The sequence below is a fragment of the Passer montanus genome, unplaced genomic scaffold (genome assembly GCF_014805655.1).
Source record: "Passer montanus isolate IOZ18808 unplaced genomic scaffold, ASM1480565v1 scaffold19, whole genome shotgun sequence".
In the NCBI taxonomy this organism is placed as follows: Eukaryota; Metazoa; Chordata; class Aves; order Passeriformes; family Passeridae; genus Passer; species Passer montanus.
The window spans coordinates 294,707-313,839 of NW_024366480.1; the positions used below are offsets into that span (position 1 = coordinate 294,707).

At 36.3% G+C, this 19,133-nt stretch overlaps 1 protein-coding gene across 1 annotated transcript in view; it reads left to right on the plus strand.

Annotated features, from left to right (window-relative positions):
- SLC26A7 (solute carrier family 26 member 7) overlaps positions 1-19,133 on the plus strand; it is a 68,401-nt gene that overhangs the window by 21,359 nt on the left and 27,909 nt on the right. The window contains exons 5-10 of the mRNA XM_039706370.1: positions 4,265-4,429; positions 12,108-12,260; positions 13,616-13,698; positions 14,389-14,536; positions 16,581-16,694; positions 18,962-19,039. Coding sequence (XP_039562304.1) covers positions 4,265-4,429; positions 12,108-12,260; positions 13,616-13,698; positions 14,389-14,536; positions 16,581-16,694; positions 18,962-19,039 — 741 coding nt within the window. The remainder of the gene's footprint in view (positions 1-4,264; positions 4,430-12,107; positions 12,261-13,615; positions 13,699-14,388; positions 14,537-16,580; positions 16,695-18,961; positions 19,040-19,133) is intronic.

Consider the following 19,133-nt stretch of genomic DNA (forward strand, 5'->3'; position numbering starts at 1 on the left):
AGTTTTTCATTTACTGTATTTTAAAAACTAACATGTAATTAGTTGCTGATAGACAGTGTTGGATATAAAAATGTTTCTGGTTTTCAGGAGAACAAATTTACACAGTCTATTATCAATTTGCTTAATAATAAAGGAACACATTTGAATAAGAAGGGTGTTTTTGTAAGGCAATATTCTTGACCAAATCTCTATTACCCTGTGGGAAAAATGATGCTGCAGTATTCTGTTACACATAGCTCTGCATGAGGTAAAACCATGAGTCTATTATACAGTGATAATGAGGAAAAAAGGTAATTTTTCTTTTACAGTGGAAATACCTTATGGCAGGCTTATAGTCTGTATTTTGAAAACTACAAGTAGTTCTGGTTGCCACGAGTATGGTAGAGCATACTATGTGTGAGTACAGAAAGACCACAGAAAAGATATTTTCAGGTCCTGGAATGAGGAAAGTTCACTCTGCACACCATCCGAAGGTACCAGAGACTCTCAAGACACCCAGAATGAGCACAGGAGCTGCAGCTCAGAAAACCAAAAGCCAGACATCTACCACTTAGATGTCTTATTGAAACAGGCCATGGAGAGTTTTAAACTGGCAACTCAGTCAAGCTGAAATGTGTCTGGCTGTTGTCTCCAGAGAATCCATAGGAGTCTTCACTTTTGCTACCTTAGATTTTGAGATAACCAGTATAATGTACTAAATGAGAGTCTCACAGCCTGTGCTGGTTCCCTCTAAGTGATGTCCCCATGTCTGGCCTCATCTACCCAGCCCATGCAGCCAATGATCAGGAAGGGCCCCACCACTTTGTCTGCTGTAAGAGTGGAAAACCCCTTCTAGAACAGTGGAGTTTTGAAGGGTTTAAAATTCATTCTCCAAAGCTGAATCTGCGCAGCAGGTAACACGATATCAGTCTTCCAATTTCTGGGGATAGAAAGTTTGACATTAGTGATTTCCAAAGAGCTGTTAAGTGATAAAAATTTTTACTGGCCATGAAGTTAAATTGAATACATGTTGAATGGAATTTTAATAATATTAATAATAATAGACTGAGCATGTTGTCATGGGAAGAAAGTATTGAAAGTGGACAAGAACCAAAGGTTCTCAATAATGAACATCAATTGCTCATTTTTCTTCTCCTGGCTAAATTCCAATTCTCTTCTACTTGTCAGAGTAAAATTATGGAGCAATAAAGACAGCCACAAAAAAGGTTCCCTTTGTACTGTCTTTCTTCCATTTTGAAATTTACTTATTTTTTCCATTTTTGGGGGGAATCACACCTTCCCCCACTTCTGTCTAATTACTTCATTGTATACCTTTTTTCTGTATTAACTCATTAATACAGAAACTCAAGGTTTCTTTCCCTCAGTTTCTCTTTTATTGCTTTTTCCTTTCTCTGAAAGGTCTTGACTTTATATTCCAGAATGTATACCGGATAAAACCAAAATTCATCTCAAGAAAGTTACTTCTTAATGAACCTTTTTACATGGTATTATGTACTGGAAGTGCCACCCAAATAAAAAATAGCCAAGTGTCTTTCAAACCACTTTTATACCATGCATATTCTTTCCCTGAAATCTGCTTTTATCCTCTAGGAACTAATTTCTTAAAAATTAAAAAAATTCTAGATGCAATTCTAAAATATGTGATTTTTTTTTCTTTTGCAGGTTAATAAAATCTCAGTGTTATGACAAATAATAAAAAGAAAAAAAATATTTGGGCTTTTTTTTGCTGTTGTTCCAGTACTTTACTGTCATTTTTCTCTGTAGTTTGTCTGCATCAGGAACAAAAAGAAATCATAAAATATACCAGAAAATAAATTGGAAGATCTGCAAAAATGAGCATCACAACCAATAGCCAAAATAAAGCAAATTGTTAGACATTTCTTTAAGAATATTGAACTTTCTACAGTTTGGTCAGTCTTACTGGGTGAAAGATTTTATGACATAATGCAATGTAATGTAATTGAGTGCTGTCAGCTTAGCTAAGTTTCAAATGGTGTTTATTCAAAATGCAGTGGCAGCCAAGCTTAAATGGCCCTTGCCCAGCATGGATGGTTAATTGTAGAGTCAGTCTGGGCCTGTGTAAATGCTAATAATTTTAGCTGTCAAGAAAACTCACATCCAACTAGATTTGGGAGGCTTGTTTCAAAACTTTTTTCCTCCTCATGATCCAAGCAGTTTCTGTCCATTGCTCATGTTGCGAGGACAACATGAGGTTTGTGCTGAAGTTTGTGCTGAAAATTACAGCCTCCACCCAGGATGTTTCCTGGTCTGGTAGCTTCATTTTCAGATTTTCTTCATGGAAGGTGTATGGGTGCACATCATGTTTATTTAATTACCATGTAAATAAAGAGTAGGATGTTCATGCTCATGAAGTACTGCCTTTGTTTCTGGAAGTGCTGAGCTGCCTTCTTCAGTAAGGAGAGGGACCAAGGGTTGCTTGTTTAATTGAGTGGCTACAGAAATTGTCTAACTGAAACCATAGCCATGGTTTGCATGTATTTTACATAGCCTATGGTTCCATGCAATCAATAAAAAGTTGGTACCTGTGAAGCATCCCCTTAAAATGCTGAAGATTAAACAAAAAAAGTAAAAAACCAAAAAGTAGATCTGAGAGTGATGCTAAAATTTCTAAGCTCAGCAATCATTTTGTCGTAACTCACAATAATACCTTTCTCTGAAATGCTAATAGTAACTAATACTTCTCTGTGATATTATGTAGTACACAGAATTGTCTCTGTGGTTTTGATTCCATGGCTAAATAAACATCCAATTTCCTGGAAACGAAGCTATTACACAGTTAGAAATTTCACATTCAGACAATAGAAACCAATTTTAGAAAACAAACAAAAATTCCCAAGGGAAGGAAGAATTGAATTCTTATTGAACTTTGTTACTGTGAACAATGTATTAAATATAGTAGTAGACACACTGTTAGAACAAACAACTAAACAAAATATCTGAAATTAGTAATTATCAGTTTTAGGCCTGACTAACTAAATTACTACTCACTGAGGGTATACAGTAATTATCATTATTGGAGTCCAATCTTGAATGGCAATCACTGTTCCAATTGCTCATAGTAAAGAACAATTTACATGCTATTAGTGGGAAGTAGAAGAAAAACCTCAGATTTAATCACTAAAATGGAAGAGGATATTGCTCACTGGAGATTTTGTGGTAAATTAAAAGCCACTTATTTTGATATTTTTGTGGTACTATGCCCAAAGCTCTCTGCATACAGGTGAGTTTTATGGTGAGAACATGAATGGTGTTCAGGCATAAAGAAAAATAACACCTGAAAATAACAGTTTTAGCTTCAGAAAAAAAAAAACCAAAACAACCCCCCCAAAAAAGCAAGGGGGACTGTGATATGTTACAAAATGATCATATTTAGCATGGTAATCACAAAATGAACCTCTCCGAAAGTATTGTAACAAACAACTCTGTGCCAAGAGCATGTGACTTTTCAGCGAGAAGAAGAGAAAATACAAAAGACCACAGAAATAAGAAACTGCAAAACTCATTGTGAGGGGAGATAATGTCAATGTGACTTACTGTGGGTCAGAAAAGCATGAAGTGTTATGTAAACCACAGTAGCAGCTGTAGTCATGTAACAACTTTGTACAAAGAATTAAGAGTTGTCAAATGTCATCCTTTGGAGGGAAAGAGTGTTCAAAGCCCAGGATAAGGGGAAAAAGTTGAACACAACAATACCTACAATAGTTGTAGATCCTGCTGTAGTTTAAATTTCTGGATTAGAGGTCTCGCCATAAGAGTCTCTATAGCACCTCATAAGTTTGGTATCTGTTGAAATTACTAATGTTGGGAATCCTGACAGTGAATGACATTATGGCAATCAGTAAGTTGACCAAGACATGGCTGCTTCTTGGCCCATTTAGGCTGCATAGCAGTGGAGCAGGAACAAGTCTAAGAACCTGACTCAGTTTTTGTCAGTACTTGTCGCAGCGTTGAGTTGATGTTTTTGTGGTGTTTATTGTGCTCACATATTTGAGCAGGAGAGCATGTTTAGAGTTTATTTGAGTTTTCTTTTGTTGCTAAATCAGTGTTAGAGTCTGGTAAACCAGTGAGTAAACTAGTGCAGTAAAACCACAAAATTTCAGTGCATTCTGTTTTCAGATAGATTTGTCTTCCAAAGGACTTTTGCTTTGTATCTTTAGCTCATTTATCTTATAACTTATTAAAAGGACTCTGACTCATTGTCCTGTCACCAAGAAGCTCTGATCCTGCTGCCTTTTCCTTTTAGGTAGTGATGTTCATGCTGCAGTTGGGCAGTGCCACTTTCTTGTTAACAGAACCCGTCATAAGTGCCATGACAACAGGAGCAGCTACACACGTCGTGACTTCACAAGTGAAGTATCTGCTGGGAATGAAAATGCCATATATATCAGGACCACTGGCATTTTTTCATGTGAGTTCAGTGACAGAGATGGGTTACTTCATTAGGTAAAATTTTAATATATGCATTATTTGTCTCTGTGTAAGAGTATGGAATTTGATATGCACATGTGTGAATTAACAGAAGATGAATGTTCATCTTGCTTTAACTGTTTGTAAGGCAAGATTTGGAAAAACTGATAGAGAACTAGCAGGGTACAGTAATTAATTTAAAATATGTTTCTTAGGGTATCAATAATGCCTTTTATTAACCTAAGCCATTATACACTCATACAGGGAGGGTAATCTCTCTCTGGGTCAGCATGCGGAAAGAATATAAATTTAAACATATTTTCTTCAGTTTGGAAAACCTGATAGAGAACTAGCTGGGATGGGTACAGTAATTAATTTAAAATATGTTTCTTAGGGTATCAATAATCCCTTTTATTATCCTAAGCCATTATACACTCATACAGGGAGGGTAATCTCTCTCTGGGTCAGCATGCGGAAGGAATATAAATTTAAACATATTTTCTTCATATGCTGCTGAATGAAATCTGATCATCATTGTGGTAAAAGGAAAATGACCCATGACTTGTGCATCTCCTATGCAAAAATTGCTCTAGATATGTTATTTATTATTTTATGACATGATACTTCTTTGCCATAAATCCAGCAAGTGGATGGCTTTAAGGTAATTTTTATAAAATGCATGCTGGATTTCATGCAGTATTGTTGCAAATGGATGGTTAGGCTGCTGAAAGCATCACCATCAGGGGTATTGGTAAAAAGCAGGTATGAGCTTAAAATGAACTTATGAAAGTGTGACTTCAACAGAGGTCAGCAGCAAGGTTCACTCTCTTACTTACTACAAGGATGAAGCATTCATAGGAAAATTACATTAGTATCAATTCAGAATGGATTACATGGAGACTGAGGATGAAAAAGGGTAAGGGTGCAAAGGGTATGGACACAAAAAATAAGGTGTGCAAAAGGGTTTAACAGAAATTTATCATTGAATAATTTAACATATATGAAGTGATTCAATGGAATTTTTAATAAATATGACAGTGACTTAATTACAGTTTCATGATAACAACATTGACACCAGAATAAATTCACATGCACACAGATATATGCATGTCTGTCTGTTAGAGTAAAGGTGCTTATCAAAAATTCCCCTTGGCTTCAGGGGAACACTCATGGCAAATGCCTGAGTGCTTCTCACCAGGCAGGGGCTGCACCTCAAGGAGTCTGTGTGCAGGTGTGTGTATCAGCCAGGCCTCGCTGTGATGGTCTTTCAATTATTGCAGACTTGAGGGTTCTTGAGCTCTGAGAGGTGCCCCAGAGAGACGGAGGTGCTGGCACTGGCCCAGGAGAGCTCAGAAGGCCTCACTTAGGACTGTCGAGTGCAGGGTCACAAGGTGGTTTGCTTTAGTCATCAGCTGGTTCCATCCTGGCCATAACCCACGCTGGCAACTACTGGAGTTTCCAAAACACTTGGAAATTGTTTCCAAAACTTTGGCAACAATGGTGCTGTTCTACTTGGGCTCCAGCTCAGGTAGGGAATGTTCCAAGGCTGTCAGGGGATGACTGATCACCCTTTGTTCCCCACCTCAGCCCCACAGTGGATGTTGCTGTTACAGTGCCTTCCCACCTGTTCCATGGGAAAGCACCTGCTCTGGTCAGGGACACGTCCCCACCCGACTGGTTTGGCCAAGGCCAGGAGGTGATGCACCACCACCAGAGCCATGGTTACACACCATGGAAAGTACACATTTTTGGCTGATACCTTAAGGAGCAAAGCTGAATTATCTGATTGTACAAAAGCCACAAACATATTCTTGATGGTAACTTATTCCAGCAAGCCCTGAGTTTCAGTGCTGTGAGCATAACCTCTTGGCATTATCAGTGTTACAACAGTGCCTGTCAAAATGATATTTTGCTCATAATAAAACTGTATTTACGTGATGAGGTGATATCTACATTGCATGGATGGTGAGACTTCATCTAATCAGCCAATAAATTAGGCCACCTTACTTAAAAGTACTGACTATGTCTTTGTGCCCTACTACGTGTTTTATTTTTTCCTATTATTTGGAAAATTTGTTAATGTGAAATCTTGATTAGAAGATGCTGCCTTTTAGAATTTTTTTTCATAGTACTTTATATATTTTATAGCTTTTCATTTGGATAATACATTTGTTAAGGTTTTTACAGGACCAATTCATTAATGAAAATTAGGAGCATGTAATAAACACAAGTAATTTATCCACTTATCTTGTATAGATATACCTAAAAGTGTCATAGCTATTTTTATGAGTGATCAGTTGGCTTACTGGACTATTAAAAATGATTCTTCATATTTTTTTCATTATTTAGAAACCTTTTCATAAATTATTCTTAATATAAAATGTGAATAGCCTCTCTTTCGTGGCGTTTCCATGGAAACTATACTTACATATAGGAATATTGTCATCTTGTAGAGATGACTGGTGTTAAGTACTGCAGCCAAGGCATAATCAAAATACAGATTATGAGCAATAATAAAGAACAGCAGTGATATGAAGAAATATTTCCACCTTGGTGTGCTGATGATATCATAAATGAAGTCATTCAAATGCTTTGAAAGAAATCTATTCCCTTATCCCTTGTATTTTTAATGCATTTGAAACAAGTTCTTTGCCCTTCTCTTCTCCTTTGAAATCAAATCCCTTTGAATATATTCCAAAGAAAAACTTTCCTGATTGTTTTAAGGTTCTGAATTGCTCTGTAAATTGTGTGAAAGTAAATGACCAAAAAAAAAGTACTCTGCACAACTTGAAAGAATGATAAAAAAGGGGAAATTTTACTATATAAATATTTTAAAATATTTCTGGTGTCTGTTCAGACTTATAAATTGCCTAAAGAAGGTCCAGTATCTCAGTCAAAAGCACCAGAGCTAGACTTAAACAATCATTTTCTTCTGTGGTTTTAGTTTCATGTGAAAATTATATTAATTAGATATAAGGTAGCTTGCACAGATATCTAGAGTGAAAGGCAACTTTGGCATGTCTCTCTGGACACGTTCTTCACTTCAAATTCTCAAAATCCAAGGACTGGTACTTTTGTTATGCTTTTTTTCTTTGTCCACTCCAAAACACCTCCCACTCACAAAACCAATTGCTTTGCCTCAGGCAGCCTTTGGGTTGGCAAAGCAAGAATAAGAATGTTTAATAAAGTGTGATAGGAGAGTTGCAAGCACAGCAAGCCAGTGAAATGAATTCTTTATAGCATGTGAGATCATGGTTAAATACGTAGGAAGGAACTTTGCATATGGAGAACAAATCTTGTACACTGGCCCTGAGCCTGTGGGATTTCTGTGTTTACATATAGGTTATGTAACTTAATAAATTTTGTTTTCCCTGTACATAGTTTGTCACATTTCAGTTGAGCTGCACAGGGCAGCATCCGCTGGTATTTTGCAAATGGAAAAGGAAAAGTGAAGGGGAAGAAGAGAAACTGTGAGGAAATAATGCATGTGTGATCTAACTTGATGAGGGAAAAGTGTCATCAAGTTTTACTCAGCATCTGAAAACAGATGTATTTTCCCCTTATTTGTGTATAGATATATTTATCTTTACACACGTTTCTGAAAAATACAACACTACAAAATGAGCTGTAATGTAAGAATCTTGCTTTGCAAAACGGGGTCTTTTGTGGTTGTGTTGCAAAATCCTTGTGTGGTTTTGCTGCAAATCTGGAAAAACATCCCCAAACCTTCACATTCTAGTATCATTCCTTTCTTTTTACCCTTTTCTTCCCCAGCTACCTCTACAGTTTACTGTATTTGCCTGTATGTTTTCCCTCCAGTGTCACATATCTAAAAACCATCATAATGAAATATTTTTTTAAATTAAATGAATTTGTGCACTCTTAAAATGTATTGTGTTAAATAATGTTTTCCTTTAATTCCTTTGTTTGCTTCAGCCTCTGTACACATTTTAAAGCTAATGTTTTGAGGTTGCATGTAGACATTAAAAAAAACAACTCAGAGCATTTCATTAATATATCCAAATACACACCCTTTCTAGAATATAAACCATTACAATGTTCAAGATCACCTCAAAACTGATGGTTTCTCATGAGAAAAGGAACATTCAGTGTCTGTATATATGTGCAAAGCTCAAATATTTTTTGTCTCACTTAGGTCCAAATTTGTGTTGATTACAAAAAAGTCCACTGATTCCTAATAATACTGTTACATAGGCTCTATTAAGAATATTTACACAAAACTAGCAATGAAACTAAAAACACAAGAGGCAAGCAGCTTAATTAATATATTATTGCTGATTTTTAAAATATTTTAAATTATAGAATGAAAAAGATTAAAAAACTATTTTAAATTATAGAATGACAAAGATTGCTTTGTACACCACAATATCAAGCTAAATTCTGATGCATAATTTCCAAATTATTTCTGTATGTGCATAATCTAAATATGTGAAATGCTGAACTTATAATTACATTTTTGATTGAAACATTTGTAAACACTTCTTTTGAATCAGATGCCAATGCTGTTGCAAGCTTGAGCTTTATGTACTCAGATTTAGGATTTATAGTTTCATCTTGGATAAGTACAGTAACTGGTCAGAATACAATGTAAAAGGTACAGTTTAGAGATGTCTGTTGTGTGTGTAAATTACATTCCTGTTAAGAGCCACATGCTCTTGTGAAAGGGTCTCACTGGTCAGACCATGAATTGAGGGGTTTTAGGCTTTCAGAAAATGGTTACCCATTAACAACTAGTCAGTGGAAGCTCCTTAGTCTAATGCAGTAATTAATTTAATACTACTGTATTACTGCCACAATTGTTTTGGTGTGCTACAGACACTTTGGGGAAAGGGCTGTTTGGACTGCTGAATTCAAATGAACTACAAAGCATTGGCAGTTCCATTATTTTTCATTGATTGGCTGACGTAGACTGCATACAGAAGGGTATGATTCAAAGAAACACCAAAGGATGTACTAGGCAGTTCATATAAAGATTTTTGTGCAAAGTCTGAAAAACCTATGGCAATGGTTTATAAGATCTGGCCATGTATTTTTAAAATTAAATGGAAATGTCTTTTTTACCCAATTTGAAATACAAAAACTCTTGAAGCTTATGTATATTTCTTCACTGAAATTTTATTTCTTCACTCAGTCTTTCGTCTCACTTGTCTAGCAAAAATAGATTTGATGCCATGAGCAAAGATAACTAATGCTGACACTTTAATAGCCAGCATTCATTTCAAAACAAATCCCATCTCTCTGGCTTCACCAAGTAGGAATCAACTCATTTCTTCCCTTTTCTTGCCACTTCACCTTAAACCTAGCTCAGCCTTTGGTGAGTTTTGTGGGCACAGTTTTCCAGATTGTATCCTTTTGTCTTAATTAATCACAGCTTCTGTTTGGGCACTGAGCCAAGTCCTCTGCCCTCTTGAAAATGCACTCCTGGAAAATTATGGGTACAGATCCAGTCCCAAGCCACTCAAGATACAATACACATATTTTCTGGTTACAGTGGCAATATGTGGCTAAAAACTGTGGTTTAATTGCTATTCTTCAGATTTAAGACATATCTAGATCATATTACTTAACAACTTGACTTTAAAGTATTTTCCTGGTTTCTGAGAAATGTTTGTGCTGGGTTATGTTTTGCATCCTTAATCAAAATTCCAAGGGCTACATTGGCTTTTTATGAGGAAAGTTAATTTTTTGAAACCATATTTAGGTTGGGGTTTTTTTCCCTTTCTAGATTATAAAAAATATCCTCAGAGAGAGAAAATCAGGAAGTGATTTTAATTCACTTATTCTTCAATATGAGCATCACTTCTTTAATGAGTGACAGAATCAGAACAGTAGAAATAAATTCTATCATCATATTGACTACCTTTCTGCTAAAACAGGGTTCTTAAAATAATTTTTCTAGTACTTTTCCATGTCCAATATAAATTTATGATTTTAACCTGCAAACTGTCAAAACTTGTTAGCATTATACATGTATTTGAGAATAAGTTCTCTGGAGCAGAACATTATTAATCTTTATTTTGATAAAACTAAAGTGTCACTTTTGATTTATTTTATTGGTCTTCTTAGTCACTGCCAGAGAAAACACCTACTTTTTATTATTGTTATTATTATTTCAAGCATCACTTGCTTTATTTTATTATCATTTATGTTGGGGTTAAAAAAAAGTTATTTGTGATGATGTCTAAATCTACATCCTAATCTTAACTTCTGTTCTCTCCATGGTTTATATTTCAGTATGCACAATAGTTCTCAGAATTTAAATGCAGAACTCAAGAGACTGAGCTTATTTTGTTTTTTCCCTTACAGCTTTAGTAATCATGTGCATTGTATCCATTTTTATGACTTGCTGTTCTCTCAAGCAATATTGCTTTTCTTCATGAGGCCCAAAAATAAGTTGTGATGAGATCTCATAATTTCATTATTATAAGTTATAGATGGTCTCTCTAACTTTCTTCACCCCTTCTGTTTCGGCAAACCTGCAATTTTTTTTCATTACTTTCTGTTAATGTACTACCATAATGATTTATGTGTTATTTCCTGAACCTACAAATTCAGCATAGAGCAAAAATTACAGTTCACTGTGTCATCTGTGCTGGTGCAAAGGCAGCTCCATTCTTCTGAGTCTGTTACTTACAACATGGTACCCATCATCAAAGACCTCTGTTTCTCATGACCATTGGTCATTCTATTCCTGTTCTGTAATTCTATTCTGCATGTTCCTTATAATTCAGCACCATATTTCTTTTGCTCATCACAGATCCAACTACATTTTTCTAACCTGTTTTACAGCTTATTGCAGCACATATTAACTGCTGAAAAACTGAGCTCCATAGCTCTGGCTGGGTATCCTCTTTCCCTCTCAACTCTGCAGTGAGTAGAAAAGGAGCAAACAGGGCTGAGCAGACAACTTCAGTCATTTAAATAACCAGCACCATATGTGTGCAAGCTTGGCACACATAGTGTGTGCAGCACTTGGACCAGACCAAAGCATGCTCCATGGAGCACTGTGTAAGGGGCAAGAACAACCAAAGGGGGGCTGAGGATGCCCTGCTGAAATTACTCTGGGAAAACGTTACTCTGGAAAAATGACCCACAGATTGCAGAGGATGCCCTGAAGAGGATGCTCATCTTGAAGATTCCTGTTGCATCTCTGCCCATCCAGCCACTACTGAATTTTTCTTTCCCTTTTCTTTTTACCCTCTCCTTCTCTTTTCTCCTCTTTTTTGTCTTTTAAATTTTTTTTTCTCAGAAATAACTTTTACTACTAGCATTGGTAGATGTTATGTACTATGGCCACTACAAATAAACCTTTGTGCAAGAAACTTTTCTCAACATTTTTATGCGATACTAATTTATTTCACTGAAATTAATGAGACTGAAAAAGAAAAGGAAACATATAATATTTATTGGAATTTTATAGCTTGCTTCTACCAATAGAAATTTGTATATTAATATATACAAATATTCACTGTATTTTTGTTTTTAGCTTTCAAAAGTCCTTAAGTGGTAAACTGATGATTTTCTTCCTTGTAAACATGTCCAGTGACTCAGCTCCTGCAGTACTGATTCTGCTCTCACTCATTTTTTGTCTGAAGTTGATGGCATGTGATCCAGAATATATTTTTTGATCTGTGATTGTTATTTGCTGTTCACTGTAGATTTATGCCTATGTGTTTGAGAATATCAGATCAGTTCAGTTGGAGGCATTACTTCTCTCCTTGCTGAGCATTGTGGTACTTGTCCTTGTTAAAGAACTGAATGAGAAATTTCACAGAAACATTAAAGTTGTCCTTCCCATCGATCTACTTTTGGTAAGTACAAAATTATATATCAGGCTTTTTCTTACAAAGCTTTCAGTGGATCAATCTGTTGAAGTTTACTGTGCTGTCTATAGTTACCCACACCCACACCTGCCACTTACTATACAGACTTTCATACAGATTTTCATGGCTGTAAGTTAAATGTAAAATCAGGAAACAGTTTGGCTTAATAAATAAGAAGTACATTACATAAGCTCACAATTTGTATAATATTTTTCTTATGTTTACTACTTTTTACATAATCACAGGAACGTAAAGCCTAGAATGTTAAAGTGTAAGAAGTTTCAAATAGAAAATAAAAAGTAACTGGCATACTGTATCTGCAAGCAAGTCTTGTGCTGGGTAGTTGTGCCTTAGATGTTACTTGTGATTTATCTACAACAAAGTTAAATAGCTATGCTATTGCTTTCTGTCATTTTACTAACATGTTTTCTTTTAACATGGTATAGACTAAATTAAGATTAGCAATTTCATTATAAACTCCTGCTTTAAGAATTAAGCTATAGTCAAATGATCAGCACGATCAGCACGAGATCACCTTTAGAAAGTTTCTGTTTTTCTCTAAACTTCTAAAAGAAAATACAAAGTATGAAGGACAGTTGGTTTTCAGAGTGCATTACTGCAATTACTCTTCTGTTGCTGGAAAAAAAAATTACAAAGGGCAAAATGCTGGAAAAGGAAGTAGTGTGGTCCTGGTCTCAGTGTTACCTTTTCTAAAATATTGGATAAAACCTACCAGCAAACTAAGGATTACAGACTGGAGCCCTGCTCTATTGGGATTAATCTCATTTGAAATACAGGAAATTAGCTTGAACCTCCCCAGAGTCAAACTTTATACTCCCACTGCAAGATTTGTACCTGCTAGAACATGAAAACGAGGCAGACACATCTTCTGCTGTGTTCTGTGCTGAAGTCAACACTGCCAGTCTGGATTAGATGTGCTGAGAACATCAGCTGAATCAGATTGCTCAGGAACACCTAAATAATGAACTACTTTAAGCTGCTTAGATGAATGGCAGTGCTCTGGGGCAGGTGCTGAACAGAGGGACTTTGGACACAGATTGCCAAGGTTCCTGAGGCTTTACAGAGAGCTATACAAATATCTTTCATTAACACACAATGTACAAACTGCACTATAGTCTCACATCATTATTGTGTCCAAATCTTAGTTTCTTTTGATTCTCTTGCACGTTTGCAAAAACAAAAAAAATCATAATACTTACCTGTTTTACTGGATTGATCTAATGATAAATGTATAAACAGTGCCATGTGCTTAGGTATGGCAATAATAGGGACCATGTCAGAAGCAACAGAAATGTAACATCTTTTTCTGTTTGAATCAATAGATAATTGCTACATCCATTGCTTGCTACTCTGCTGACATGGAATATGTCTACGGGATAGAAGTTGTGGGAAATATTCCTAAAGGGTAATGTGGGTTCATTAGCTTATGGTTTTTAAATACTTTTATTTCTGAGAACAGTCTCTGAAAAGATCAAAGTAGTTTCTGAAATAAGAAACGATAAACATCTATTTTGTTTTTTCCTGTCTCCTCAAACACTCTCTCACAATTCAATCCCACGTTAACAAGTTATATGTGTATAGATATAATCATAGTAGTTTCATTGCAATCTCCATTAGATGGAATAAATGTCTGTACTGTCAGTAACCAACAGGAATAAAAAAAAATTAAATATTTAAATTTAACTTTACAAGAAAGCCAATTACTTTAAAAAAGGAGAAAATATACAGTAGTCTTTTCTACTGAACATTACAAACCAGTGAATGATTGCTAATTTTATTTGTCAGTCATGGAGTTAATTTATCAACATCTCTTTATAATTTCTCAAATGGAAGTTTTCAAATTGAATACTCCATCTGAAGCTTTTTCATCTTCTACAAATTCTCTTTTGCTGTTTCCAACAGACTGAGCTCTTATTAATCTAAAATATTGAAAAATGTCACCTTACATGTAATACAAAATTAGCTGTTCCTGCAGCGATTGTTTCTGTGGTATTCACATAAATTGCAGGTACATAGAGACTGCATCTATACTTGTACATAGATACATATAGATATGTATCAGGTTTTGCAAAAATTACTGTCTGTATTTTTATAGGTTGCCATCACCAAAAGCACCACCCATGAGTGTTCTCCCTGAAGTAGTCACTGAAGCTTTTGGAGTGGCACTGGTTGGTTATGTAGCCTCGTTAGCTCTTGCTCAGGGCTCTGCTAAAAAGTTTAAATACACTGTGGATGACAACCAGGTAAAGCTCTTTCTCCTTAGTGTCACTGAGCCTTGAAATCACTTCACCATTTGGGGAAAGTATTATAGATTAATGCCCAGTAGGAAAAGTTATGTTCCATATAGCATCCTGACACCTTCTAGTGTTTACAGTAACACCCAAATTTTGTTTAAATTATCTCTGTAGAATGCCCTCATTGGCTGAACTGCTCCTTTTTGGGGAAGCTTGTCCTTCAGGATAATCTTGTAATGCTACATTCAGTGCAGCATTTGGGTATTAATGCATTTTTCACTGCTCTAAGATGAGACAGCTTCTCTTCTGGCAGTTGAGCTCTTATAGACAATTTACAATGTTAAATCAGCCACCATTAATGAAACAAAACAATTCTAAACCAAAACCAGGTACTTATAGCCCCAGGACTTACCTGATGTTATAATAAGAAATTATTTATATTTATGCAAAGTACAAGTCTAACCTGAATTAAAGGTTTATTTGTATCTAAGAAATTCAGAGAGGGTGAGTTCAGAGAGTTCTCCCGGATTTACAGCCACAGGAGCTTTTTGTTCCAAGTTCCATTTTGCAGAGGACATGCTTAAATAAAAGTGGGCCATCTCTACACTACTACAGTGCTTGTCATGGTGGGTGGGTAACTCCAAGCCTGCTGGAAATCCATGGAAATAATAATTCAAGCACTGTGGGAAGAAAGGCTCAATTTCAGATAACTGGCACTAGTACTGTGTGAAAATGTTGCCTCTACCTTTATGTTAAGTGGTTTGGGATAAATGACACAGGGTTGAATGAAGAACAGTTTTTTTGCAGCTGGAGGTCTATTTGAACACCCTTTCTACTCAGGTTGGTCTTGCTACATCAGGTCCTGTCCTTTACAACTCGTATGCCATTGGAAAACACAGTGAGAACACTCTTGTCTGTTCAGGTCTCTAAAATATTTCTCAGTTTAAATACATTGGGCCACAAATTGATGCTTCAGAGCCATGTTTCTATGGAGCAGAGGGAGAATGCTTTGAGCTTAGTGCAGGTCAGACTCCAGGGTGACACACTGCTTTGTTTCAAGGCACTCCATGGCAACCTGTGTGTCTTTCTGCACCTTTAGAAGTCTTGCAGCTTACACAGGTTCATTACTGAAGTCTTGGAAACTCTGTGTACATCTGCATGAAATAATGGAGCAAAAGAGCAAAACCTCCATGAGAGGAGGGCAGTGAGGTGGTGTGGCTGCACTGCCTTCAGGGCCAGGCATAGTGCTGGGCAGAGGCTTGTGGGTGCATGAGGCTGCTGGGTGAGCTTTAAGGGGGTGCTGTTCTGTGCTGTGAACAAAAACTCATGACCTGGTGTTTTCCTGGCTGGATACAGAAACATTTTCCTAAACATTTTCCTCAGCAGACCAACTTGCTCCTTAAAGTCTGTGATGCTGGGTGGCCATGGTGGAACACTTCCTTAGAAAACACTGCTCTTCTTAGGCTGCACATACAAGGTGGCTTCTCCACTTTATCTTCTACAAATCCTTTGTTCAGACATGCCTGCATTTTGACTGTGAACAAACACCAAATACATTTATGATGAAGGACAGCATGCTACAGCCATATAGTATAGCTACTGCATTTCAGTTTCACTAAAACATGCTCTAAAGGAAGAGAGATCAGTGGCTGTCTTTTTCCAGTGAGCCATACACCAGAAATGATCTGGACAGTTTCCAGATACCAGTACTTGGGGTTCTGGCCAGTAAAAAGCAGACATGGATCAAGATGTAAATATTTTGGTTGAACTTAATCTTCAAAACTTAGCCGTAGCATTTATTCTGGGAAGAAAATGTCCCTCCTGCTTTTCATGAATCTGATTCAACAGCTCTATCATTCAAATTAGTTCTGAGATGGGAGAAGATCCGTTCTGTTGGGAAACCCTTTGTCATGTACCTGTGGGATTTTTTTCCTTAAAAATATGTCCATCCGTTATCATTGCTGATATTTACATAGGGGACTCCTTTGTTGGCAAGACGCATTAAAATGACAGCGCAATAGGAAAAAACATCTTCTATTTAACGACTTTGCAGGAATTTTTGGCTCATGGCCTCAGCAACGTGATTCCTTCATTTTTCTTTTGCATACCAAGTGCAGCAGCGATGGGACGGACGGCACTTTTATACAGTACGGGTGCCAAAACACAGGTAAGGTGTTTTAAAAACCCAGGCTGTAAAAACCATAGGCTTAGAGTGAAGTGCGTTGGAGAATTAGACCTGTGATACTGTTCACTGCAATTTGTACTGATTTATTCATTGTATTTCCCTAGCCTCCCTCTTCCTCTGTCCTGGCAATGCCGCTGCTCTGTCATTTTTAACAAGCTGCATGAAATTGCATCTGATCAGTGATGTATTCCTAGGAAAGATAATGGTTCAATTTATTTTTACCTGTTTCATTCAATATGAACTGTAAGGTCTGTGGCAGCAATGAAGTTAGGAGTTGTGTTTTCAGGCTGCAGGAAACTACATAAAAGCCCTTTCAGTTTATGTGAATTTGTCAGCATTGTAACAAAAGTGCCCTCTAATGGTGCTTAATGGATTTAATGGTACAATCTAAACCAAAGTTGGAGGGAAAAAAAAATCACATTTCATTTATCTGATTTAATTTATCTTCTGTCTGATTTCCAAAATAAAATTAAAGTAACCTTTAGAGCTGTTTGTTAAAAAAACACAAGTAATCTCCCAGCTTCTACCTTGCAACATGGTGTGCTTGTCCTATCCCTCAGTGTACACTGAGCCCACAGAGATGACATTTAGATTTTTGAGGATGTTTGTTGCTATTTCCTACTGAGGAATCTAAACCCACAAGCTGTTATTACAGTAGCTCAGGAAAGAGGGGGCTGTAATGGCTGAGAATGATAACTGTGACCCTGCCAGCCTGTCATCTGTCCAAACTGTGCTTGTGAACAAGAGAGGTGGCAAACCACCTGGGGCACTCCCACAGCATTGCCTCTTCCTCTGAAACCCAGGGACCCTTCAGATCAACCTATGTCCTTTGGAGTTCTTTGCTATTCTGCCAGGTAACAAGTGACAGGAAAATAGGAAACACCAACAGGCTGATCTAGGGAAGGTTTAGATGAGATATCAGGAATTTTTATTTTTTTTCTCACAGAAAGGGTTGTAAAGCACTGAAATAGACTGCCCAGAGTAAGGTCAGAATCACCACCCTGGGAAGTTTTCAAACATTGTGCAAATATGGCACTTGAGGACATGGTTTAATGAGGAACACGGTGGTAGTTGATGGTTGAACTTGATGACCTTAAAGCCTGGATTGCAGTTTTGTCATTTGTTCCTCAGTGATACATTTTCCTGGGAGAAAAGAGAAGTGAGGAACTCTATCATGGATGATTCTTCAAATAGAATCAACACTTTTTTTCTTGCTCTTTATGAAGGCAGAAAGAGGGAAAAGTTCCTTGTGACTTTACCAGCAGATTTTCTGTCCATTTTTATGTAAACACTCTGTCTATCCTTCTTGATGGTATTTTTAAGTACACCATGACTTTAATTTTCCAGTGTTTTAACAACTTGTCTGGTTTTGTTTTTAACAACTTGTCTCTTAAAATGAAACCTAATTATTTTAGTAAAGAAACATATTATCAATATAAAAATAAAGTGAGCATCTGTCTACTTATCGTCAAAAACCTTCTGTGAATCTGAACTGTATATTTATAAGACCAGAAGTACTCAGTGAGCACTCACAGCGGAATAGGACAGTGCAATTTTACTGTCATTTCCATCAGATTAATACCATATATACTGTGAAGACATATATAATTATTAGACCATATATTTTTTGAATTTATATTACTTGCATTAGTTATAATCTTTAATATATTTTTAATGGTACTTACATTTTCTTAAGTAAACACAATGATATTAAAATGAAATTATTAGTGGTTTCTTATTTAAAAATAGTTTTCTTTTAGTGTTAATCCCAACAAAAGAAGTTAGAAGTCTTCTCTTGTAGAAAAAATGATAGCATACATAATTCTTGCTTAGTGCTATGACAGATCTGTTATTTAGTACCACATAGGGTGCAAGGCTATAAATAAGTTACAGAATGACAGTGGGTGCTGAGAAACTTCTGGGATGAGACATTGCACACACACGTTCCATTTAATACCCAAATGTGCAAGTGATGCTCTGATCTGTGTCAGGGTGCTGGCAGCAGGGTCAAGCACAGATGTTGAGATCTCTCACTTTGTTATCACTGCAGTTGATTAAAGGTAATAATCAGAGATTAAAATTGAAATTATATGCATCTGCAATCCACAGATTCATTAATAGCTAACACCTTCAACATCTGATTCTTGATTTTGTCTACAATACTTTAAAATTAATCCTTTTCACAATTTCTTTTGTTGTTTTTGTTGTTGTTAGATTGAATGATCTGCAACTCTTGTTTATTGTTTCAGGTGGCTTGTCTTATCTCTTGTATATTAATTCTTGTGGTGATTTACACAATTGGACCTCTGCTGTACTGGCTTCCTATGGTATGGTACTTGACCTTTTTAAAGATTAAGATGTCAAACATTTTCTAATAATAGTTTCTTGAAGGGTAAGACACTGCAACCTTTAAAACAGCTC